We start from the raw sequence: 24,851 nt of genomic DNA on the forward strand, positions 1-24,851 counted from the left end.
CCTTCATACACACACACACACACACACACACACACACACACACACACACAAACATATATATTATAGATTAGATATTGATGTGAAATATTTTTATATATTAAATATAACATTTATTAAATTTAATATTAAATGCACTAGATCTATAGATGCGCAGTCTAAATGTCTATATAGATATATCTAACAAATGTTTTTAGTCTATATATATATAGACATATATATATATATATATATATGTCTCATAGCTGTCAACGTTTCCCTTTTTTTAAGGGAAATACCCTTATTCCGAATAGGATTCCTCGCAAGAAAAGGGAAAAGTTGACAGCTACGATATATATATATATATAGATAGATAGATAGATAGATATAGATATAGATATAGATATATAGATATATAGATATATAGATATAATATATAGACTAAAAATATTTGATAGATATATCAAATGCGCATCTCTCTACCTATAGATCTAGTGTATTTAATCTATAATGTATTTATACACAAACACGCACGTACAATGTATTCAGATGCTGAAATTTATTTATGGACCATCTCTATGGGATCACGTGGGAGAAGGGCCGCTCTCGCCCCTCATCTCTATGGTCCACCCCTGCGCGGCATAAGAGGTTTAAACCGTAGAGTCCGGAAGAGGTAAAACCCGACCGGCTTGCCCTTGTGGCGGACCATAGAGACGAACGTAGAGCGAGGCTCCAAGTTCCGGCGCCCTTTCACCCGGAAGCTGTCTTTTCCCCTCGCCTGCCGTGGCCTTCTCCTCCTTTACCATTCGCCCCGCGCCCGAGGTGGAGCTCTTGCGGCGCATGCGCGGTGGTGGCTCTCTGACCTTCAAGCCGCCGGGTCCGGGCGGGCAGCGCGCGAGGGAAGGAAGGGCCGCGCCTGGAAGAGAAGGAGAAGAAGGGAGGCCGCAGGCGGGGACGGAAGGAGACGAGGAAAGGCCGCTGCCGTCATGCTGTCCCGGGGAGCCGCCTTCGCCGCCGCCGCAGCCCTCTCGCAGCCGCAATGGTAGGTGAAGGCCCTTCTGCTCCGAGGGGGCAATGAGAGAGGGCACTCTGCACATGCTCAGAGGTCCCACGAGCCACGGTTGAAACCTGACCTGCTGCTGCTGCTATTATTATTATTATTATTATTATTATTAGGCAGCAGATATGTCCCATTCAACCTCCAATATCTTCCCTCTCAAGGTTATAATTTTCTACATTTCAGGCTGCTAGTTGCATTTTTCCGTCAGAATGCAAAAAAAGAAAAAACAGCTGGTCTGTAATCATCATCAAACCTTTTATTGGCATCACATACAAACATCCAAAACAAATCAATACAGAATTACCACTTCCCCAGTGGCACAAAACATTTGCTAAAAGGAAGGAGGCAGAGCGGTCTATGGCTGATCTGTGAAGCTTAACCTTCATCCTCTTCTTTTCCTCTCCACATCCTGGGAAGGGGCAGCGTTTATAATTATCTTTCAATTTGTGTCCCGTCCCGTCCCCCGGCATTTTGCTGTTGCACTGCAATGCTTAACCGGCATTATTTCCACCGCCAGTCTAAGGAGTGTGGTGGGATTTGCAGGGCAGGGGTGGCGCACCCGTGTATCTGCACCAAATATCTCTTTTCCCTTTGCAAAAGGAGTGACAGGGTTGCCCTCCTCCTGTCAAGGTTTCTGCCCAATCGTTTTGGCATGGGTTGTCGACTTCCCAGCTTGCTTTTTAGCATCTTTGCTTTGCTGTTTAGTGGGACTCCATAGTTTTCTACCTATAGCAAGTGAGCCCTGCAACAAAATGTTGCAGTGTTGAGTGTTCCTAGTCACTCCACTCCCATAACAGCAAAGCACCAGTGCTTTGTGACTACTGAACCTCAGGCTGCCTTGGGGGGATTTCCCTCCCCCCCATTGATTTATATATTTTTGTACATCTGCCAACTTTGGGGCTCACTCATGCCTGCTGGTATCTGCCTCTTATGCATAGATGAGGCTGTTTTGGTTGCGGAGAATGAATTCACTGTTGGCATATATATGAATATGATAAATATATACAGGCAACTCTCAGGTTACGCTGGGGTTAACATTCCAGGGATAGCAGCTAAAACCAAAATCACGTATAGTCAAAAAACATTTGGTTCAGTGGCAGGTGGGATTGCCAAAGTCTTTCTCCCCAGATGCCTGCTGGCTTTATTATTATTATTATTATTATTGCCAAGTACCACCTGTGATTTTTATTTTTATTTATTTTTTGGTACCTATAGCAGTTCTTTAGGCCTTCAGATGTGCCTCTGAACCTAGAAAAACTGTGAATCACCGTTCTACCAGCGGGAAATAACATTTAAAGAAACGAAGTATCTGTTTTGTGTTGTTTTTTTTCAGGGTCCAAGTCAGGAATATGGCAACTTTGAAAGATAGTAAGTATTCTGTTCTAGATGCATACCCTGAAATGTCAAAAACGACTGCAGAGAAGGTAAACCTGTGATCTTCGAGACGCTGTTCATCTCCTCCTCCTGTCAGCACAGACAATGGTCAGCGGTGATGAGAACTGTAGTCAAACATCTGGTTATTCATCCCTTCACTGGTAGATTTGGCTGCATAACACCAATGCTCTACAGATGGGTTGATTTTGACTTGTTACAGAGACCAGTGCTCAATTAGATCCTTTTTTAATGCTTCTTTTTCTCAGTGTCTCTTTGAAATCCTCCCTTTCTTCATTCACTCTCATCTGTGCAGTTACCCGGCGTTTAAAGTCCATCAAGAACATCCAGAAAATTACCAAGTCCATGAAGATGGTTGCCGCAGCAAAGTATTCCAGGGCAGAGAGAGAGTTAAAGCCTGCCAGAGTTTATGGAGTCGGGGCATTGGGTAAGCAAAGTTGCCTTTCTTGTGGCTGATCTTCAGGAATAGCCTTTAAATCATTGGGGGGGGGCGGAATTTGGGGGGTGGGAGGTGTGAGATTTTGATCAGCTCCTGCCCATCTGGAGCTGATACAGGCTCGTCTTATCTTGAGCCCAAGCAGAGCGTAATCACGCAACGAAAGGATAAGCAGGTGATGTGCTACATGATGAAGTTTATTTACAAGCTATGCTGAGAGCATACAGACATACGTCTTGCCTCTGTGAGAGCAGAGAAGCAACTCCCTCTCTAACAAAGAAACGACAGAACACTGAAAAACAGGAAACCAGTGTACGTCACATCCAGTCTCCCATTCCCATGGGAACCCAACAGTAACTCTGACTGTGGAATGTAAACATTGTCTTGTGACAAGCATTTGCTGCACATTGAAGAAAGCAGAAACCAACAGGAGGGATATTTTTCTGACATAACTTTCTGATGAACTACTTATAAGTAGACTTGCAAATCATCTTTAAAATTTGCATTAACTATGGGCCATTGGAAACGATGATACGTTAAGTTAGCTCAAAAGTTTGATGTTTCTCTAGATTTATAAAGCCCTGGTCCTTTAAAGCAGAGATAAAGAGCCTGTGGTCCTCCAGATGTTAAATTCCTTCCAGCCATAGCGAGCATGACCAGTGAACAACATCTGGAGAGCCAAAGGTTCCCTACCTGCTTTCTTGTTTACTTTTATATATTGCTTCACACATTGAGAGATGCCCTAAAGTGATTTACAATTGTTGTTTAGTCGTGTCCGACTCTTCGTGACCCCATGGACCAGAGCACGCCAGGCACTCCTGTCTTCCACTGCCTCCCACAGTTTGGTCAGACTCATGTTTGTAGCTTCGAGAACAATAATTTATAATAATAAAATACAAAACTCATAAAGAATTCTAGAAAATGATACAAATATAAAATACAATACCAAGTTTTGTTTTAAAGAAAGTAATCCAAAACAACATTAAATATTGTTCTAAATAAATTCAAACTGCCAAGCCAAATTCTACACCAAAATAGACTGAAATCAGCAGCCTCCATAAATGTATGGGAATCAAGCATATTTTTATATATTGGATTGTTCCCAACAAAGTCGTCCCATTAGTGCAAAGATGTTTGGGAACCCCAGAACCGGGGAGCGGGGGATGACATTGCAGGAGGGGAAATGAATTTGAAGTTATGTTGTGCAAGCGTCACCAAAGAACTTTGTTGGATACAAGCCATTGTAATTTTACATTGTTTAAAGTATTTCTGCTACAAGGGGGTTGATAAGAAACTATTCAAGATGTTGAACCACCTACCCCATCACTATTGGAAAAACCTCTGAGCCCCCTTTGGTTTTAAACACTTTGCTAGGTATTGCTCACACACTCAAGAGCCTATCTATATGGTCATGACTAGAAACTTGAGAGTGGCTTTTGTTGCTAAGATGAAAATTTCAGAACATTGTATTCTGTCATTGACATATTCTGTGCTTGTGCGGAAAATACCTTGCACTCTTCTTGTCCTTGATTGCATATAGTGTCTCACCTGCTGTTACTGGAGGTGCAACAGTCGCTTCATTCTGATGGAATAATAATAATAATAATATTTATTATTTATACCCTGCTCATCTGGCTGGGTTTCCCTAGCCACTCTGGGCGGCTTCCAACAAAATATTAAAATACAATAGTCAATAGTCTATTAAACATTAAAAGCTTCCCTAAAAGGGGCTGCCTTCAGAAGTCTTCTAAAAGTCTGGTAGTTGTTTTTCTCTTTGACATCTATTGGGAGGGCGTTCCACAGGGCGGGCGCCACTACCGAGAAGGCCCTCTGCCTGGTTCCCTGTCACAGCATGTAGGCTGTGACTTAATGTCAAATGGTGTGTGCTGCAGTTTTGCTAACTCAAACATTGGGTCGTCAACAAGCTTTCAAAATGCAGAAAAGTAAATCATGCTGAAGAAGCTCATAGTTTCTGTTGCATGATCTTGATCCGTCCGTTGGTATTTGATTAAGTAACAGAGGTGGTGGGGCAGTATTACTTGTAGAAGTGGTTCTTATTGGAAGTACTGTAGTTCATAGAATCTTAGAACTGGAAGGGACCCAAGGGTCATCTAGTCCAACCCCCCGCAATGCAGGTACCTCAGCTAAAGCATCCATGACAGATGGTGGGAAGGAAGTTCTACCACGTATCTTTTGATGCCGCTGTATTTTGATGGCTGCTAATGATGCCTGCTGTTGGCTGTGCCCCCTCTTCTCTTTACTAGCTCTTTATGAAAAAGCGGAAATCAAGGCCCCTGAGGACAAGAAGAAGTATCTTCTCATAGGGGTGTCTTCCGATCGTGGCCTCTGCGGTGCTATCCACACTTCTGTGGCTAAAAATATCAAGAGCCAAGTCACCGCCCTCACAGATGCGGGTAAAGAGGTCATGTTAGTCGGAATCGGTGACAAGCTGAGAGGCATACTTCAGAGGTAATGGGGAACAGCAGCCCTTTCCTTGAATTTGAACCTTGCTTTCCACTGGTAAAAGGTAAAGGGACCCCTGACCATTAGGTCCAGTCATGACCGAGTCTGGGGTTGCGGCGCTCATCTCGCTTCATTGGCCGAGGGAGCCGGCATACAGCTTCCGGGTCATGTGGCCAGCATGACTAAGCCGCTTCTGGCGAACCAGAGCAGTGCACGGAAACGCCGTTTACCTTCCCGCCAGAGTGGTACCTATTTATCTACTTGCAGTGGCGTGCTTTCGAACTGCTAGGTTGGCAGGAGCAGGGACAGAGCAACGGGAGCTCACCCCGTCGCGGGGATTTGAACTGCCGACCTTCTGATCAGCAAGTCCTAGGCCCTGTGGTTTAACCCACAGCGCCACCCGCATCCTTTTCCACTGGTAGTTTTGCATTAATCCCAAAGGCTGCAATGAGCTTCCTTCTGAGAACGCTGTCTTAGGAGCAACTGAATATGCTCAGAATTGTTATGTAAGGCAGTGATACTTACCCGAAGACTGCTGAGGGCGAGCTGATATGTAGGATGCATCCGACAGGACCATGGGATCACTGCACCTATGCTTGAGGGCTAAGGCTTAATTGCTCAGAAGCTGGAAGGTTGAGGCAGGTTTAAGCCCCAGAATGTAGTGGATGGTGAAAAGGATGGAGGTGCTCAGTTGACTGGAATACAAAGAAAGAAGGGGAGGGGAACTGGGGGGGGGGAGAGACCTTGGTGGTGGTGCCAACATGGGGGGTTGCCCAGTCGGTGCCAACTTGCGACAGGACATTTTCAGTGGTGGGTCCCCAGTTGCAGAATGCTGTCCCTAGTGGGGAGCATTTGTCTACATCATCATCATCATTAACTTTCATTAGGTATTCGTAAACATTCCTGTCTATGCCATCATTTCAGTAAGGGAGAATCACACTAGCAATGGGTGCCGCCCTCATTAGCCGCTGCATTTATGGGCCAGGGGAAGTTTCTGGGGGCTTCTCAAAACCAGCCCCGTGTAGAACTCATAGCAGTTGGATAATAACTCAAGCGTGTTTCGCTGTGGCCGGGTCTACTTTACACGCGGGCTTGCTTTTGTTTTAGGACACACAGCAAGAACTTCTTGTTGAACTTCAAGGAAGTGGGGAGGAAGCCTCCCACCTTTGGAGATGCGTCGGTCATTGCCTTGGAACTGCTGAATTCTGGATACGAATTTGATGAAGGAGCAGTCATCTATAATCGGTTCAGGTAAGAGAAAGCATAAATTCCATCATTTTCAAGGGGAATAAAAGATTTGGGCAGGGAGAGGTCAGTAGATTTGAATATAGTTTAGCGTTTTAATGTGGGTTTCTGCTTGGTGTCTGAATGTGGGTTTCTGTTTGGTGGCTCCAAGCGCCACCAGGATAATAGAGGAAGTTCTGCATGCTGCTTAAGTGTGTCTGGATTTTAACATTTGGCAGGCAGATCTTCTCAAGCCATGTCACTAAAACTGTTCAGCAGAGCTTTCTTTTTCTTTTAGGTCCGTCATCTCCTACAAGACAGATGAGAAACCCATCTATTCTCTTGAGACTGTTTCTGGTGCTGGTAAGTAGACTTTGACTAGTAAATAACTGCATTTTTAGGGGCATTTCCCCCTTGTGTGCAATTGCTTCTTATGCTGATTAAAGTTTGTGTTTCCATAAGTGCTTAATTGCAAAAGGCCAAACCATTGCCCTGTGGCACACACTGTGTGGGTAGGAAGCAAAGAATTTTGGTCTAAAATTATCGATGCTGTATATAGACACATTGTCGTTACTATTATTATTATTATTACTATTGTATTCTTTGCCTCTTATTTTGCTTTTTAAAAGGCAAGATTAGAGCTAACAGTGTGCAAGTGCCAGTTGAATTTTGTAAAATAGAAATTGCTTATAGCTGGAAAGCTAAGGATTTCCTGTGTGTTTTTCTTTTTTTTTTAAAAAAAAAGCTCATTGCTAATCTGCAGTGGTTTTGAAATTCCATCATATATGTGTTTGGCTTGCTATTACTGTATCTGATAAATGTTAACTAACAAGCCACCTATATTATTGTTCTTCGTTTTTCAGAAAGCCTTAGTATCTATGATGATATTGATGCAGATGTCCTGCGAAACTATCAGGAATTTACATTGGCAAACATCATCTACTACTCATTAAAGGAGTCTACTACTAGTGAGCAAAGTGCAAGGATGACTGCTATGGACAATGCCAGCAAGAATGCTTGTAAGGAACTCTCCATGCAGTTTACAGTGATAAGTTAGCAGCAAAAGCAGAAACTACCAAAATTTAGATAAGAGGCCCAGTGGAGAGCAGGCAAGATTCTGTTTTGTGGGGATGTTTAGGGAGGTAGGAGAGGATATATTATTTAATGATATCCTTCCTAACTTGCGCTATCAAGTTCCATATCCTAGCACAGTTCCAAACATCCCCCTTTTAAAATTACACAGCGGTTAGCTTGTTGCTGGCTCGTCTGGGCCTCACTACTCAAGATTCCTGGTAAGATCCCTTCTGATCCCTCTTAAAAAGAATAGACACGAGAATCTGATTAAACTGAATATAAAAGTAGTGTAACAGATTCATTCAGGTTCACAGATAGATCCCTGAAGGCAGACTTAGGTTACACAAGTATATAACTATATAAACTGCCCCATAAGGGAACTGGTTCCAAGTGACTGCAACTGAGCAGTCACTTTACCTAACATACAGAACCACAAAATGGAGAAAAAGAAGAACAAAACAACACGGAGGAACGTCTGCTCCTCTGCCCAGAATAGGCTTCATCTAATTCAAGTCAAATGCAATTCAAGTCTGTCCCAACTCAGGAGGAAACAGGAAGTTTTCTCCTGAATGGTACAAAACATCCCCCAACATGTCCACTGTAGGAATGTTGTACTTGACTGCTATAAGTTTCACATCCCACATGTTTACATACCAGCTAGAATAGCTGTCTTTTAGTTATTTGCTTTACAAAAAGACCTTGGCTTTGTTCAGTCCTAGGCACACCTACTTGGGAGTAAGCACCATTGAACTTAATAGGGCGTGATTCTGAGCATTGTAGATAGGACTGCACTGCACTTGCCTGAAGACAGTATTGCTAGAGTTCATTATAATGGAAAGCTATAACAGAAATTGTTGTGGATAGAAAAGACAGTATAGAAATTAGCCCTTGGCCCAGAAAGTAGCTGGTAGAATCCTTGATGCTGTACCCTTTCATATTCAGCGATTTGCAATATTTACAAAATTTCAAGTTTAAAGTAACTTAAGTCCTTGGTTCTGAGCAAGCAAGAAAGTAGATTATATAACGTACTCAAAACACTTCTTTACTTAAAACCAGTGGGCAAAGTAAAATGGTTGAGTAGCTTAAGATTTATTGATACTTTTGTCATTGAACTTCTCCCGTCTCCCTTTCTAGCTGAGATGATTGACAAGCTGACTCTGACATTCAACCGCACCCGCCAGGCTGTCATCACCAAGGAGCTTATTGAGATCATCTCTGGTGCTGCTGCTCTGTAAGTATTGGCATACGAGTTTCCAACCTTTAGGCCTTCTGTTCCGTGCGGTTGAATGGGGCAGCGAATTTTCCATTTATGCTTAAAAAAAATCAGTGATCAGTGCATGGCACAGTTTGGCACCACCCCCTCCCCGTTAATTCCAAACATACAGCAGTGGTTGTTGGCTAATACTGGAGTTTTCTTGCAGGATATTGCTTTTCTCTGTGTCCTGCACCTGAGTTGATGCACATGTGTTTTTTGGAAGGGTGCTTATTAAGGCTGCACACTAGCCACATTGCGTCCAAGTTCCCATTGTTAGGTCCTGGGTGGCTGAGGAAGAATGGAGAGGAACCCTGCTTGCCTTTGGCAAGACAACAGACAATAACAGAATGCAACAGCCTTCAGTGGTCTTTGCTCCCCAGCAACTTACATTCAATGGTACGCTGCCTTTGAACACAGCAACTCCATGTAACCATTATGGTTAATAATCATCAGTTTAGATGGCTGTCAGTGGCCGTCTCCATCTCTCGTGGCAGTGAATTCCCTATGTTGGTTCTATGCTGACTTAAACTTTTTCCCCCTGAAAAGTTCAGTCTGCAGCTTTCCTTTGGATCAAGCTCTCTCCACAGAATGCAGAAGTGCATCCTCAGCATGCCTTGAAATCATGCAATTAAGCTGGAGAAAAATGGCATTTTGTATAATGGAAAGCAATTGTGACTTTAATCCATGTGTTAATCAGTATATCTCTTTAGTTGATCTGACTTCCAACAGTGTTTTTGCTATGCATTGCATGTTTTGCCTTAATTTACATTGCTAATTGCTTCACTGCATGTTTTTGTATTGTTTTTTTTTACCATTCCACAACTAGGAACTAAGGGGTAATCAGAAAGTGAGGGTCGTCCAAAGTCAACAGGTAAAGTGGTGCTGGAAAATAGATGTAAAGGGTGGTGAAATAAATAAAAAATAGAATGTAGTTAAAGTACTTAGGATGTTTGTTCTAGAAGTGCTTGTTTATGAATGCCTGGTATTGCATGAATACTTGCACCCTGCAGAATTTTGCTTAAAATCAATCCACGCATTTGGCAGAAATGAGATCAAAGTGCAATGTTTTTCTAGACAGCGCTAGAGAGATATGGTGGAAGGGTGTTGTAGAGACATGCTTGATACTATCTTTAACTGTGTAGCTTCAAATGTTCTGGAAATACTACATTGCAGTTGTACTTAAAATTCCACAGCAAGATGTTCAGTTGTCTCATCCTTGAGGTGGGATTATCAGTGGAGTTCAAGAAATTACAGAGTTGCAAATAATCGAAAGGCAGTTTCTTTCTTAAAGATAGTCCTGCCTCATCTCTTCCCTACTCATGAAGCCTGTCCTAAAGTGTCTGCAAAGTGGGAGTGTAGAAAGTGCTTTGAGGAAACAGGCAGCAAAGTTTCTTGCACTTAGGTCATGGCACTTACGATGACCACGTTGTACAAAGGCAAAGGATTTCCTTCAGATCAGACTGGTCTTTGAAGTATAGGCATATCTGCTGGTATATTTCCACAGTTACTTTTTGTGAGTTACCTTTTGCAAAGGACTGTCACCCGATTCAAGAAACAGAAATCAATTAACCACAAGCATTGATCTCTAAAATCTGTACACATTTTCATATGACAATAGCTTTGACAAAAACAACAACACATACTTTATGTCTCATCTGAGATGATGTCTTCCAAAAAAAAATTAGTTGCATAAACATTTCTATTAGCAATACCTTTATTGTACTGTACAATGCCTTTTATACAGTTTAAAAGTTTCAATAGACTGAGATCAGTTTGATGTAAAGACTGCTTCCATAGTTTAAATTACTTAATAGGTCCATTGCATTCTATGGAATGTTTTACAGTGCTGTCGTGGTCTGTTTAGAATTTTTAAAATGAAACTTTTAAGAAAGGACTAACACAGCAAGGAGAAAATGAGAAACCGTTCAAGTTCTGCAGCAATTTAGCAATTAGTAAACAAAGCTGCCGATCCCGTCAGAGTGACATTCAAACTTCCCTTAATGCAATGTTTTTCTCTGTAGGTAAAGAAGAAAAGCTGTTCTGGCAAGCAGTTTATCCCGCTTCCTTTCTAGAGAGACGAAATTATTGGTCTCTCATTCTGTGAAGGATTTTCAGGCAAAGAATCCCAACTGTTTGTAAATCATATTATAATAAAGTCCTACATGAAAAGAGCTGGCATGGTTCTTTGGGTATGTGGAACTGGGGGTGGCTGGACTGCAATACAAGTAAACAACAGTGTCTTATGCTCTCAGCCAGCATGTCAATCTCATTAAAAACGTTCTTCAGACACCTTGAGAGAGAGAGACAGAAAGGGTGTGTGTGCAAAAGCCTCTTTGATGTAAGTGAGAGCTATGCAGTTATGGTAACATCCAAAATCTCTCCGTTGTAAGTTTGAAAAAAACTTAGTGAAATAATTTGGTGTTAAGGTATTACAGCTTCAGTCCTAAATTTGGTAACCTGAGTCTGCCCACCTGTCAGATCACCTGACGTCACAATGAAGGTGGATGACCGAGCAACACTTTGCTTTTTTTGGTGAGGCTGGAGCATAAATCTTCTACAGATGAACATTTTTGAAGCTGGCAATTCAGAGGAAGAATCGGGAAATCGATAAAGCATGCTCTCAATCTGTTGCATGAAGAGGTTGGAGCTTTCGAACTCGGCACTGCCTTCTGTTCGCATGCGGGGGTCTAGAGAAAGCCGGCAGATTCTAAAAGTGTGGACTTCTTGATGAAAATAAAGAATAGGGAGCATTTAAGCTTCAGATCACATGATGGCAGGTGTGGGCAACGTGGCTGTGGTTTGCAGTCCAAGCCCTGAGACTTGCCGGGCTAAATTAGGGCTATGGGGGTAAAGGTTCTGCGCTAGAACAGGAAGCGAAAGCGTGTAACCTTCCAGATGTGGTTGGACTCCGAACTCCCATCAGCCCCAGCCACCATGGCCAGTGATTGAGAATGATGGGAGTTCTATCCGTCCGACAATATCTGGAGGGCAACAGCTTCACCAGCCGTGCCCTAGGGTGAAGACAATGCAGTAAGTAGGTTAGATGTGCTCACACGCCTTCCTTATGTTCGATATACACCTCAAGCCACAGATTCTCACTGAATATTGGCATGGAAGCATTGGAATGACTAATACGGATATGAAACTTGCAGCATGTTATGGTTTTGAGAGAAAATTATATGATGTTATATAGATTGTATCTAACACCTAGTAGATTGGCAAAAATGTACAGTATAAATCAAAATCGAGTAAGTATTGGAAATGTAAAGAGAAAGGTACATTTTTTCATATGTGGTGGTCTTGTAATAAGGTTAAAACTTACAGGGAAATGATATATAATGAATTGGAAAAGATGTTTAAGATAACATTTGTAAAAAAAAACCTAAACCAGCAGCTTTTCTCTTGGGAATTATAGAATCAGAACTACCTAAACAGTATAGAAATTTATTTAGCTCTGACATGTAGAATACATCAGTGTTATATACATTTAGCCACAAGAAATACCATATTTTTCTGTGTATAAGACTAGGTTTTTCCCCTAAAAAATAATGTCTGAAATTTGGGGGTGTCTTATAAATGGATAGATCTCCCATTTTCTTAAATCAGAGTCCCCCCAGATAGGGGCGTCTTATACATGGGGGTGTCTTATAGACAGAAAAATACGATACTTAGTCCAACTGAGAGCCATTTCACAAGCTGCTACCAGGTGCTGTTACCTTTCAGCAGTTTGACTTCACTCCTAAAGGTGTTATCCTCCATTGTCTCCTGAGAAAGACAGATGCCAACCTTTCCAGCTATATACTAGCCTTTCCCAACCTTGTGCCCTCCAGAGGTTTGGGGCTACATCTGTTATCCCTGACAATTGATCATTCTGGCTGGGGCTGGTGGGAGCAACGAGGATCTTTGGTAAGGTTGGGGGATACATGGTCCTTCAGATGTTACTGAACCACAGCTTCCATAATACTTGGCCTTGTTGGCTGGGGTCGATGGAATCTGGAACTCCTGGAGATCTGCAGGTTTCTTATTCCTGATCAGTGTGCTGTGAAACACCTGTGACATTCATGTTATGTCTTGACATTTATGTCTGACCATTGTATGAAGTGATCCATGGTTATTTGCAGTTGTTGTTTAGTCGTGTCCAACTTTTCGTGACCCCCTGGACCAGAGCACGCCAGGCACTCCTGTCTTCCACTGCCTCCCGCAGTTTGGTCAAACTCATGTTCGTAGCTTCGAGAACACAGTCCAACCATCTCGTCCTCTGTCGTCCCCTTCTCCTTGTGCCCTCCATCTTTCCCAACATCAGGGTCTTTTCCAGGGAGTCTTCTCTTCTCATGAGGTGGCCAAAATATTAGAGCCTCAGCTTCACGATCTGTCCTTCCAGTGAGCACTCAGGGCTGATTTCCTTAAGAATGGAGAAGTTTGATCTTCTCGCAGTCCATGGGACTCTCAAGAGTCTCCTCCAACACCATAATTCAAAAGCATCAATTTTTCAGCGATCAGCCTTCTTGATGGTCCAGCTCTCACTTCCATACATCAGTACTGGGAAAACCATAGCTTTAACTATACGGATGGGGGGAATAACAGGTGTCAGTAATAAATCACACTGAGTAAGTGAAGTTAACTCTTTATTAGAAGAAACAAGGTCTGCCCAGGTGTGCCAGACCTAAGGAGCACGGTGACTCTTCTCAGTAGGACTTGCAGTTGTAGAGGGTGAAGGTCCCTGCCTTCCAACAGCTGCCTAAATCTTCACTGGGTTCTTCCCAAGTAATCTGAGACTATGCCAACGCACCTGTCTCTGCTCCTCCCTCTTCATACCTTCTTCCCTTGGCGGTTCGCCAGCTGGTGCCTCCCACCATTTCTCAGCATTTAGCCGGACCATGACAACAGTTTGGGATCAGAATGTTTCCCTTTCACCTCTCAGGTAATCTGGTCTATCCTTCTGGCCTTAGCACTGAGCTCTGTAACCTGCTGTCTGGGCTGCAGCATTTCAGCTGGGAGTGAATGCTTACCCCCGTTAAAAATTATGTTCTACATTTATTTAAAAATGACATGTCGGGAGTTAAGTCTAGGCTTGCACCCTTCTTGATATGCTAATTTTCTATGTGCAGGGAGTACAGTGGTACCTCAGGTTACATACGCTTCAGGTTACATACGCTTCAGGTTACACACTCCACTAACGCAGAAATAGTGCTTCAGGTTAAGAACTTTGCTTCAGGATGAGAACAGAAATCGTGCTCCAGCGGTGCAGTGGCAGCAGGAGGCCCCATTAGCTAAAGTGGTGCTTCAGGTGAAGAACAGTTTTAGGTTAAGAACAGACCTCTGGAACGAATTAAGTACTTAACCCGAGGTACCACTGTATATCTTTTATAGGGAAGAGTATTCAGCCATGCAAGGGTCCAAGTGGTATAGCCTACCAGGTGTCAGCAAACTTTTTCCACAGGGGGCCGGTCCACTGTCCCTCAGACCTTGTGGGGGGCCGGACTATATTTTTTTTGGGGGGGGGTGAGAATGAATTCCTATGCCCCACAAATAACCCAGAGGTGCATTTTAAATAAAAGCATTCTACTCATGTAAAAACACACTGATTCCTGGACCGTCCGCGGACCAGATTTAGAAGGCAATTGGGCCATATCCGGCCCCCAGGCCTTAGTTTGCCTACCCATGACCTAGACTAGTGGGGTGCTGTGGAATTAACTAGGAGTAAGAAGCAGAGGGGCACTGGAGTTGTAAATGACTATCTTGACTTCAAAAAGTTCGCTTCACTGGATCAAACTAATCAATTTTGTTGAATTAATTAACCTGAATAGTTTTAACTGGATTTTGAATAAATATGCAATTAGTTTTTACTGTTTTGGATTTTATTGTTCTCTTCCTAAGTGGATCTTGCCAACTACTTTTCTGAACGATGTTTTTTATAGGCTAGGGTGTACTGGGGGTGAGTTTATGGAACCAAGGGGGTGGTACCCCCAACTGTTTGGGAACCAGTGGCCGAAACCCAGGTTTATCACCTCCGTGGATTGCTTAGGTATTTGTTACGGAAGCAGCTATAAGAGAGTTGCCAAGATGGGACTAATTGCCTCTTCAGAGTATCAATTTGCCTGCTGCTGTCCTCGATTAAAACCCAATTGTGAGAGATGACATTTTTCCCAGGCTTGCCCTAAACTTGGATTCAAAACGTAATGCAGACTAGAAGGTAATTGTTCCAGTCCAAGCATGCTTTAAAATGGGACAAATGCCCAGCTTTATAGTTGGCATGGTAAAAAAAGCAAATTCCCGACAGATATGGATAGCTAATGCAGGAAGGGGGGAGTTTTGGCTAACTTCTGCCCCTTTTTAAATATTAGAGGGAAAAATATATATAATCCTTCATGGAAAATTAAGGCTGCTGCTTCAAGAGAGAGGGAATTGGATCCTCTTAGTGCCCAAACTATCCAGCAGTGAGTGCGGCTGCTGCTTGCTGCTCTCATATGGAAGAGAAGAGTCTCCTTTAAAACTCCTTGTGCTCTTGTAATTAAAAGCCATTTTGTTTCTTTTAGCTTTGGGGCTGCAAAGACGTATTTTATATCATCTGAATGTTATGTAACCTGCAAAGGTACAGTACCAGTGTTCTATGTGGTACAGTGGTTAGAGTGCTGGACTAGGACCTGGGAGACCAGGGTTCGAATCCTCACCCAGCCATGAAGCTGGGAAGCCAAAGTTGGTATATAAATGTACTCTGGTTAAGCCATATTAAAGTGAGAAGGTGCCATCGGCATACCTGATGGCCATCTTGGCTGCAAGTCCCAGAAGACCTATGATTCTGTGATTCTATTATTCTAAATTGGTGGTCATCAATGCCTCTAGTGGCAATGAGTTCCAGAGCTTAGCTACGATCAGACAACAGCAGCATCCATAGAGTTGGAAGGGACCTTGAAGCTCATCAAGCCCCTGCAATTCGTGAGGTTAAAAAAAAGAGAGTAAAGGACCCCTGGATGGTTAAGTCCAGTCAAAGGCGACTATGGGGTCGCAATTCGTAGCACTTTACATAGACCTAAGACACAATGGGGACATGGGTGGTGCTGTGCTCTAAATCACTGAGCCTCTTGGGCTTGCCGATCGGAAGGTCAGCGGTTCGAATCCCCGCAATGGGGTGAGTTCCCGGTGCTCTGTCTCAGCTCCTGCCAACCTAGCAGTTCAAAAGCACGTCAAGTGCAAGTAGATAAATAGGTACCCCTCCGGCGGGAAGGTCAATGGCGTTTCCGTGAGCTGCTCTGGTTCGCCAGAAGCGGCTTAGTCATGCTGGCCACATGACCCGGAAGCTGTACGCCGGCTACCTCGGCCAGTAAAGTGAGATGAGCGCCGCAACCCCAGAGTCGTTCACGACTGGACTTAACTGTCAGGGGTCCTTAACCTTTTTAAGACACAAAGAGATTCAAAGGAGTCCACTGTGATCCGCAGCAGAGACAGGACAGCAACCCTAAATAAAAGCATTTTGGGAAGTTTTTAATGTTTAATGTTTTGTTATGATTTCCTATATGCTTGAAGCTGCCCAGAGTGGGTGGGGCAACCCAGTCGGATGGCTAGGGTATAAATAATAAAATTGTTGTTGCTACTGGACATAAATAATAAATAATAATTTTTTATTTATACCCTGCCCTTCCCGGTTCAGAAAACCGGGCTCAGGGCAGCTAACAACAAATTTAAAACACTTAATTGATGCAACAAAAAAGAGCATAAAATACAGTATAAAACGTGAATGATAAAATTGTTGCTTTTGTTGGTGTTTTAAACAAAAATTGCCCTTTTCCCTTATGGGGTATCCAAGAGCCCATATAGAGTCCTTACATAGGTTCCCTATTGGTAGGAGAGGCCAACCAGAGAATATTGAGAAGCAAAGCAGCTAGTAAACTTGATCTTTATTAAACTGTTGCAACAGGGTGCTCCCCTCACCCGCAGGAGAGGAGGAGGAACCCAGAAAAATGGCGCACAAGGCCTTATAAAGACTTTTGAAATTGCCACTCTGTAGATCAAGACCACCCCGAGATACATAATAGCTACATCACAGAAAAGGCGGTCTAAAAACAGAAATTTGAATGTTGTTTATCTCCTGTCTGGCAGGTTACTTGATTGGATTGCCTGGGTAGCCTGGTCAGTCTTTTGTAATGATAAATACTTAGTCCCTGGGCCAGGTCACAGGCTCACACCTTATTCATATCTTAAATGTGCCCTTAAGACAGGATTTGTGAGGAAAGAGACAATGGGGAGGTTTCCCACTTTGACCTTGCAGAGAAAACATTTGCTCAGTTTAGGAATCAAAATGGTTCCAGGTCGGTCTTCCTGTGCTGATCTATGTACGAGCTTGGTTGGTACACTTATGAACATTACCATATATCTAAGACCTCAAAATTCGTATCACATTGGTTATAAATAATAAAATAATTGTTGTTGGGTATAAATAATAAAATAATTGTTGTTGGGTATAAATAATAAAATAATTGTTGTTGGGTATAAATAATAAAATGGTTGTTGTTGTTCTATTATTATTATGCTTTTCTTCTTCTATTATTATTATTATTATTGACGTCCCTATTTTCATCCGAGAAATGTTGCAGGGCATGCATTTGCAGCAACCTCTAACCGGCACAACTTGCACCAGAATCCGGTTTCTGCTTGAATAAAACGCCGCTACCTATGGTTTTCCCAGTAGTGATGTATGGAAGTGAGAGCTGGACCATAAAGAAGGCTGATCGCCGAAGAATTGATGCTTTTGAATTATGGTGCTGGAGGAGACTCTTGAGAGTCCCATAGACTGCAAGAAGATCAAACCTATCCATTCTGAAGGAAATCAACCCTGAGTGCTCACTGGAAGGACAGATCCTGAAGCTGAGGCTCCAAGACTTTGGCCACCTCATGAGAAGAGAAGACTCCCTGGAAAAGACCTTGATGTTGGGAAAGATGGAGGGCACAAGGAGAAGGGGACGACAGAGGACGAGATGGTTGAACAGTGTTCTCGAAGAGACCAGCATGAGTTTGACCAAACTGCGGGAGGCGGTGGAACACAGAAGTGCCTGGCGTGCTCCGGTCCATGGGGTCATGAAGAGTCAGACACGACTAAACGACTAAACAACAACAACAACCCTTCGTCCTCCTCCTTCCCTCCGTCTTCCTCGAGTGAGGGAAGAAGAAGAGCCGCGGCGGCAGAAGAAGGGAACGCCCCTCTCGGCGTGACGTCACGCCTCCTCCTCCCCCCGTCCTCCTGGATAGCCGACGCCGGAGCGAATCGAGCGGCTCGCTCTGGCTGCTGGCTCTGGGCTCGGCCGGCGCGGTCTGCCCGGGCGACCCCAAGATGGCGGCGGCGTCTTCGTCGTCGCGGTGGGCGCTGGTGGCATTGGCGTTAACGGCGGGACCCCGGGGGGCGTCTGCTGCTGCTGCGGGGCTGTCGACGTCTCCGGCGTGAGGGGGTAGGCCATGGCTGCGGGGCCGTGAGGATGTGCGAGAGCTACTCGCGCTGGCTGCTGCGCGTGTCGACGGCGCAGGTGTGCCAGGCGCTGGGCTGGGACGCCGTGCAGCTCTCCGCCTGCGACCTCCTCACCGACGTCCTCCAGAGGTACCTGCACTCGCTGGGCCGAGGCTGCCGGCGCTACTGCGAGCTCTGTGAGTAACGGCTGCGGGGTGTGGGGTGGGGGTGCCAGGGTGTCGCCATGGCGACGGGGCTGTCACGGGGAGGGGGGAGGAAGGAATGGGGGCGCACTTGTGGTGATCCTGGGGGAGGGGGCCGTGGGGCTGCAGCGGATATGGGGGAAAGTGGCTGTGGGGTTGGCGTGGAGGCGTCACGACGTGGCAGTGGGGCTGGAGCGGATATGGGGTGTGTGGGGGGAGTGTGGGGGTGTGTGAGGGGCAGAGGAGGGCCTTGGGGTTATCATAGTGGCACAGGGTAGCTGTGGGACTGGAATTAGGTAGGGGGAGCGTGGGGCTGGCACGACATGGCCTTGGGACTGGAGCAGATATGGGGTAGGCATAGAGGTGTCAGGATGCGACCATGGGGCTGCAGCGGATATGGGGTGTGTGGGGTTGTCATAGTGTGAGGGGCAGAGGAGGGCCTTGGGGTTATCATAGTGGCACGGTGTAGATGTGGGGCTGGAGTTAGGTAGGTGGAGCGTGGGGCTGGCACAACGTGGCTTTGGGACTGGAGCAAATATTTGGGGGACGTGGAGATGGGGTGGGCATAGAGGTGTCAGGATGCAGCCATGGGGCTGGAGCGGATATGGGGTGTGTGGGGATGTTGTGGCGTGAGGGGCAAAGGAGGGCCTTGGGGTTATCATAGTGGCACAGGGTAGCTGTGGGGCTGGAGTTAGGTAGGGGGAGCGTGGGGCTGGCACGACATGGCCTTGGGACTGGAGCAGATATGGGGTGGGCATAGAGGTGTCAGGATGCAGCCATGGGGCTGGAGCGGATATGTTGTGTGGGGGGTTGTCATAGTGTGAGGGGCAGAGGAGGGCCTTGGGGTTATCATAGTGGCACGGTGTAGATGTGGGGCTGGAGTTAGGTAGGTGGAGCGTGGGGCTGGCACAACGTGGCTTTGGGGCTGGAGCAGATATTTGGGGGACGTGGAGATGGGGTGGGCATAGAGGTGTCAGGATGCAGCCATGGGACTGGAGGGCACTTCTTCTTTTAAATTGCTTTTAATTTGTTTTGTTTTTTTTAGTTTTTTCACTGTTTTCAGTTATGCCCTTTTAAAATGTGTTGGGGGGTTATTGGGTTGTTGTTGTTTTGGTTATGTATTTTGTGGTTTTATATACTGATTTTATTCTGTAAACTGCCCTGAAACCTGCAGGTATAGGGTGGAATATAAATTCAATAATAATAATAAATATGGGGGGCAGGGTGGGGGGTTGTTGCAGTATGGGAGGCAGAGGAGGGCTGTGGGGTTTGCTGTTCATTTATTTACTTACTGAATTTCTACACCGCCCTTCATCCGAGAATCACAGAGTCATTTACAGTATAAAAACCACAAAAGGCATACCACAGTGACAAACAAACACACATACAGTTTTAAAGGCTGTAGATTGTTTCATCAGCCAAAAGCCTGGGAGAAGACGAATGTTTTTGCAAGCTTCCCTGGGGAGACCCCCCCCCCAAGTTGGTTGTTATAGTGGTGGCATGATATGGCCATGGGGCTGCAGTCGATGGGGGGCATATGGTGTTCTGGAGAGCGAGGTGACTAGAGTAGTGGACACTGGTGTACCATGGAGTTGTTATGGTAAGAAGTGGGTAGGTGGGGAGGACCATAAGGTTGTCATAGTAAGAGAGTGATGCCCACGTGGGTTGTTGTCACTTGACTAATATTGAGTGTAGGGGGGGAGTAGGATCACTGTGTGGTTGTCTTCAGAGGCGGAGGCGGCGCAGGTTCATGGAGTGAAGGGCTGGAGTTGTCTTACATAAGAACATACAAAAATGGAAACAGGAAGAAATCCCGATGAAAGAAGAATGGAGAATGAAGTTGATGGAATACGCAGAATTAGACAAACTAACGGGGAGAATTCGGAACCGGCGAGACCAAAGATTTACCGAAGCCTGGAATAAATTTACAGAGTATATTAAAAATATATCCGAATGACAATTAACGTTTGTAGGCTTTCAAGAAGCTCTGTGATAATAATGGAAAGAAATATTGTTTTATAATAATTGTTAATATTAATTTGGTTAAAAAAAAATACAGATGGAAGAAATGTGAATAATTGTGATAATATGGAAAATTTCCAGATAGACTGAATGAAGTCTGAAAGTGGAAAGATTAGAATTGGATGTATATTTTGAATGGAATGTTTTTCCTTTATTGTTATATTTGAAAAATTTTATAAATAATGTTTTTAAAAAACCATACAAAGAGCTGGCTGGATCAGGCCAGTGGCCCATCTAGTCCAGCATGCTGCTCTCACAGTGGCCAACCAGATGCCTACCAGAAGGGGGGAAAGGGGTTGTTATAAAGATGACAGAGAAGGGGTGTAGTTATGCATTCCTGGACTAGCATGTATTTAACACTAGTATTTATATAGCCCTGAGTAATCCTCAAAGCACTTCACAAACATTATATTGGCATTCTTTACAAGAGTCCTTTATGGTACCATCGTATGATTATCTCAGTATTGCAGGAGTGGAGCTGAGGCTGAAAACAGCGGCCTACTTAAGTTCACGTGTTCTGCATCCACAAGCATGACGAAAGAGAAGTAAATCCCGTGGAATTAAGAGGGACTTCATCCCAGGAAGACGTGTGTAGGATTAGAGCCTCCACGAGTTTGTGGCTGAGGGAAGAGTCCACATTTCAGTCTCTTATTTATTTATTTTGAAATTTCAGTGCCACCTACCACATCGGTCCAATATACATAATTTTTGGATGTAATATCAGCATTAAGATTAATCAGATCAAAAATAAGAATGCCGCTGATAATCCAGAGCAAAATTAAAATCTAACAACCTGCTGGAATCACATGGGTGAAGGCCTGAAAATATACATTTTTAGTAGGTGCTGAAATGTCATGAGGGTTGGTGCCTGCCTGAGATCAGATGGGAGGTAGTTCCATAAAGAGGGTTAAAAGGTAAAGGGACCCCTGACCATTAGGTCCAGTCGTGGACGACTCTGGGGTTGCGGCGCTCATCTCGCTTTATTGGCCGAGGGAGCTGGCGTACAGCTTCCGGGTTATGTGGCCAGCATGACTAAGCCGCTTCTGGCGAACCAGAGCAGCGCACGGAAACGCCGTTTACCTTCCCGCCGGAGCGGTACCTATTTATCTACTTGCACTTTGACGTGCTTTTGAACTGCTAGGTTGGCAGGAGCTGAGACCTAGCAACGGGAGCTCACCCCGTCGCGGGGATTCGAACCACCGACCCTCTGATCGTCAAGTCCTAGGCTCTGTGGTTTAACCCACAGCGCCACCTGCGTCCCATAAAGAGGGTGCCACCGCAGAAAAAGACCTCCACCTGGCCACTGCCAATTGAACCTCTACTAGCAGGTGTGGGAGTCCTCTGACCTGCAGAGCTCACGAAGTTTACCAAGCCTCAGTGACTAGCTTACCGAACAGTGCTAGAAATTAGCCCGGTGGCAGGCCCATTTTGCAACTAGTGTGGGTCTAATTGCGACCATGTGGGGATCTCTAGTTGCCAGGCTGGCGACTGAGGAAAGCAAAATGTCACTTAGAGAAGGATCTGAAATATTTCCCCTGAAGCTTGAATTTGTTTTATTCTGTATTGTTTTATTTGATATTTTAATGTATTGTAAACCACTTTTGAGATTTGTTCTTTAAAGTATAAAGTGGTATAGAAATGAAATGAAAAGAAGAAGAAGAATAAACCCCATTGCACAATAATTATAATATGCGCCTAGATGTTCCATTGCTGCAAACATAACCTAGATTTAAAGCGCCATTTGGCAATTAGATTATATACCTGAGTTTCTAACACTGTTACCAAGCCATCTGTGGCAACACATACAAACTAGGCATAAGAAGTTCAAGCTGCACTTCTGGAAGGGCCCAGTCAGCTGATTGTAAGGGGACCCCTGACCATTAGGTCCAGTCGTGGCCAACTCTGGGGTTGCGGCGCTCATCTTGCTTTATTGGCCGAGGGAGTCGGTGTACAGCTTCCAGGTCATGTGGCCAGCATTACTAAGCGGCTTCTGGTGAACCAGAGCAGCACACGGAAATGCTGTTTACCTTCCTGCTGGAAGGTATTTAACTACTTGCACTTTGACGTGCTTTCAAACTGCTAGGTTGGCAGGAGCTGGGACCGAGCAACGGGAGCTCATCCCGTCGCAGGGAATCGAACCGCCGACCTTCTGATCAGCAAGTCCTAGACTCTGTGGTTTAACCCACAGTGCCACCTGCGTCCCCAGCTGATTGTAGTAGTGATCAAATAGGGGTGCAGTGACTTCAAGTAACTTGGTCCCAAACTGTTTTAGGCTCTATAGGTTGGAATCAAAACTTTAAACCTAGTCTGGTAACTAATTGGCAACACATGAGCAGTAGGAAACCCCAGAATGGCCCACCTGCCATATTTTGTAGCTAGCTGCAGCTTCTAGAATTGCTTTGCAGGCAGCCCCACATAGAATGTATTACAGTAGCCAAATCTTGAGTTTATCAATGCATGATGTTACAGTGGCCAGGCTCTCCTTTAGCTCTTTAGTTGCGTTTTTGGGTATGGAGTTCAGTTTTCACTGAAGGGGTGGATAGGAAAGTGGTGCTAAAGGTAATTGATAGGGTTATATTCTCTGTAAGTGGTGGACCAAAGACTGGGGCGTCTCACGGCCTAGTATCCAGTTTCCCTGTTTGCTCCCTATTTGGGAATTATGGTTGAAGGAAAGAGAAGAGATGAGGATTCCGTTAGATGAAGGAGAAAATGGGTGCATTTAATGTTGGAACAGGGTTGACTGAGGTCAGCCTAAATACCAGATAGCTCCAAAGCAGCAAGTGAGCTGGCAGAAAGAAGTCTGGGTAGAAATATTGGTGGCACAGCAGCCTTCTACTCTGCCAGCTTGTTTGTTTGTCTTGCAGGAGGTAATCGTGCAAGAGGGGCACAGATTGGTTCCTATTCTCTTCTCCAGTTTGGAGGGGTGTATGGAGACTTACTCTCTTTTTTAATATAATTTTGTTTATAATTTTCATTTATATAAATCAGAACAATTATTTAACCATAACTTTAACATTTCCAACTTCGACTCCCTTCCTCCTCTTTCTGCAGTTCTTTACATTCATTTTCATCCTTTCCTGCATGCTCCAAATTTTCTTAACTTATACTTTTACTCGTCTATTCTCTCATATATTCTGAGGTTTTTACAATAATCCTGCCAGTGTCTTGATCTGTTTACAGTTTATTTGTATATACTCAATAAACCATTTCCATTCCTTTCTAAAAAAAATGTTATCTTGATTTCTTACGCTTTTGGTAAGTTTCGCCATTTCTGCATACTCCTTTAGTTTCCGTAACCATTCTTCCCTTATTGGGACCTATGGAGAGTTATTCCCAGTTGATTGGACTTTGGATATGAGGTTGGTGGAGGCAGTCAGGGTTTGGGCAAGTACACAATTTGACTGCCTGCCATTACCAGCCAGTGTGGTGTAATGGTTAGCGTGTTGGACTGTGACTTGGGAGGTCAGGGTTCGGATCCTTACTCAGCTATGAAACTCACTGGGTGGTCTTGGGCCAGTCACTGTCTTCTCTCACAGGGTTGTTGTGAGGATAAAAGGAGGAGAGGAGAACCACCTTGAGCTGCTTGGGAGAAAAGCGGGTATATAAACACAATAAACACAAACACAAATATTTGTGGGCCTTTTTGTAATTGAGGTGGGAGAAAAAATGTTGCAACTGTCAACTACTGTCGGGAATGGATGGGGTGCCCTCTCGTGGTGGATCTGGAGATTAACAAGGCAGTAGGGCATGTTTAGTTACGAAGCGTCGGACGTGACGAAACGACTAAACAACAACAAGTGCATGTTTAATGAATGAAGAGGATTATAGAATCATAGAGTTGGAAGGGACCCGGAGGTTCATCTCAGTGGGATAACTTGTAGCATTCGGATTGTTAGAACAGATGCCATGTTTAAGAGGGAAGCAGGTTAAATAGGATACTTAATGGACTTGGGTTATCACAGGGGAAAAAGTGCTCCCAAGAGATATACATGAACATAGAATGGTATGAAGTTACGAACGCAAAAGAAATAGCTCATTGTAGAAATAAGTACCAATTCAGTTGATGTAGGTTGAGGGGACAGTGTTGGGCTAAGTGAACTAAGAAGGTAAAAAGCAGATCCTTATGTTCTTCTAAGGACAGTTCATCTCTCCCAGGGATCGTGGAGATCAGTACCGTATTTTTCGCACCATAGGACGCACTTTTTCCCTCCTAAAAAGCAAGGGAAAATGTGTGTGCGTCCTATGGAGCGAATGCAGGCTTTCGCTGAAGCCTGGAGAGTGAGAGGGGTCGGTGCGCACCGACTCCTCTC

At 44.5% G+C, this 24,851-nt stretch overlaps 2 protein-coding genes across 5 annotated transcripts in view; both read left to right on the forward strand.

The window, feature by feature from the left end:
* Positions 1 to 788: 788 nt before the first annotated feature.
* Positions 789 to 11,049, forward strand: ATP5F1C (ATP synthase F1 subunit gamma; the record flags this gene model as incomplete). 3 transcript variants are annotated; one of them, XM_081210490.1, is made up of 10 exons in its annotated part: positions 789 to 1,018; positions 2,370 to 2,404; positions 2,724 to 2,855; positions 5,129 to 5,333; positions 6,435 to 6,578; positions 6,850 to 6,914; positions 7,415 to 7,570; positions 8,760 to 8,856; positions 9,707 to 9,751; positions 10,902 to 11,049. In XM_081210490.1, the coding sequence occupies exons 1-9, from the start codon at positions 963 to 965 to the stop codon at positions 9,711 to 9,713; spliced, it is 897 nt and encodes a 298-aa protein (XP_081066616.1). In that variant the 5' UTR covers positions 789 to 962. The 3 variants fall into 3 exon arrangements, with proteins under 3 accessions (XP_081066616.1, XP_081066618.1, XP_081066617.1); XM_081210491.1 differs by lacking the exon at positions 9,707 to 9,751 and having other exon boundaries at positions 790 to 1,018; XM_081210492.1 differs by lacking the exons at positions 9,707 to 9,751; positions 10,902 to 11,049 and having other exon boundaries at positions 8,760 to 8,860.
* A 7,134-nt stretch (positions 11,050 to 18,183) lies between these two features.
* TAF3 (TATA-box binding protein associated factor 3) overlaps positions 18,184 to 24,851 on the forward strand; it is a 142,351-nt gene continuing 135,683 nt past the window's right edge. For both annotated transcript variants that reach the window (XM_081209913.1, XM_081209914.1), the window contains exon 1: positions 18,184 to 18,513. In XM_081209913.1, coding sequence (XP_081066039.1) covers positions 18,348 to 18,513 — 166 coding nt within the window. In that variant the 5' untranslated portion in view covers positions 18,184 to 18,347. The remainder of the gene's footprint in view (positions 18,514 to 24,851) is intronic.

The sequence above is a fragment of the Podarcis bocagei genome (assembly GCF_964188305.1).
Source record: "Podarcis bocagei genome assembly, chromosome: 10".
In the NCBI taxonomy this organism is placed as follows: domain Eukaryota; kingdom Metazoa; phylum Chordata; class Lepidosauria; order Squamata; family Lacertidae; genus Podarcis; species Podarcis bocagei.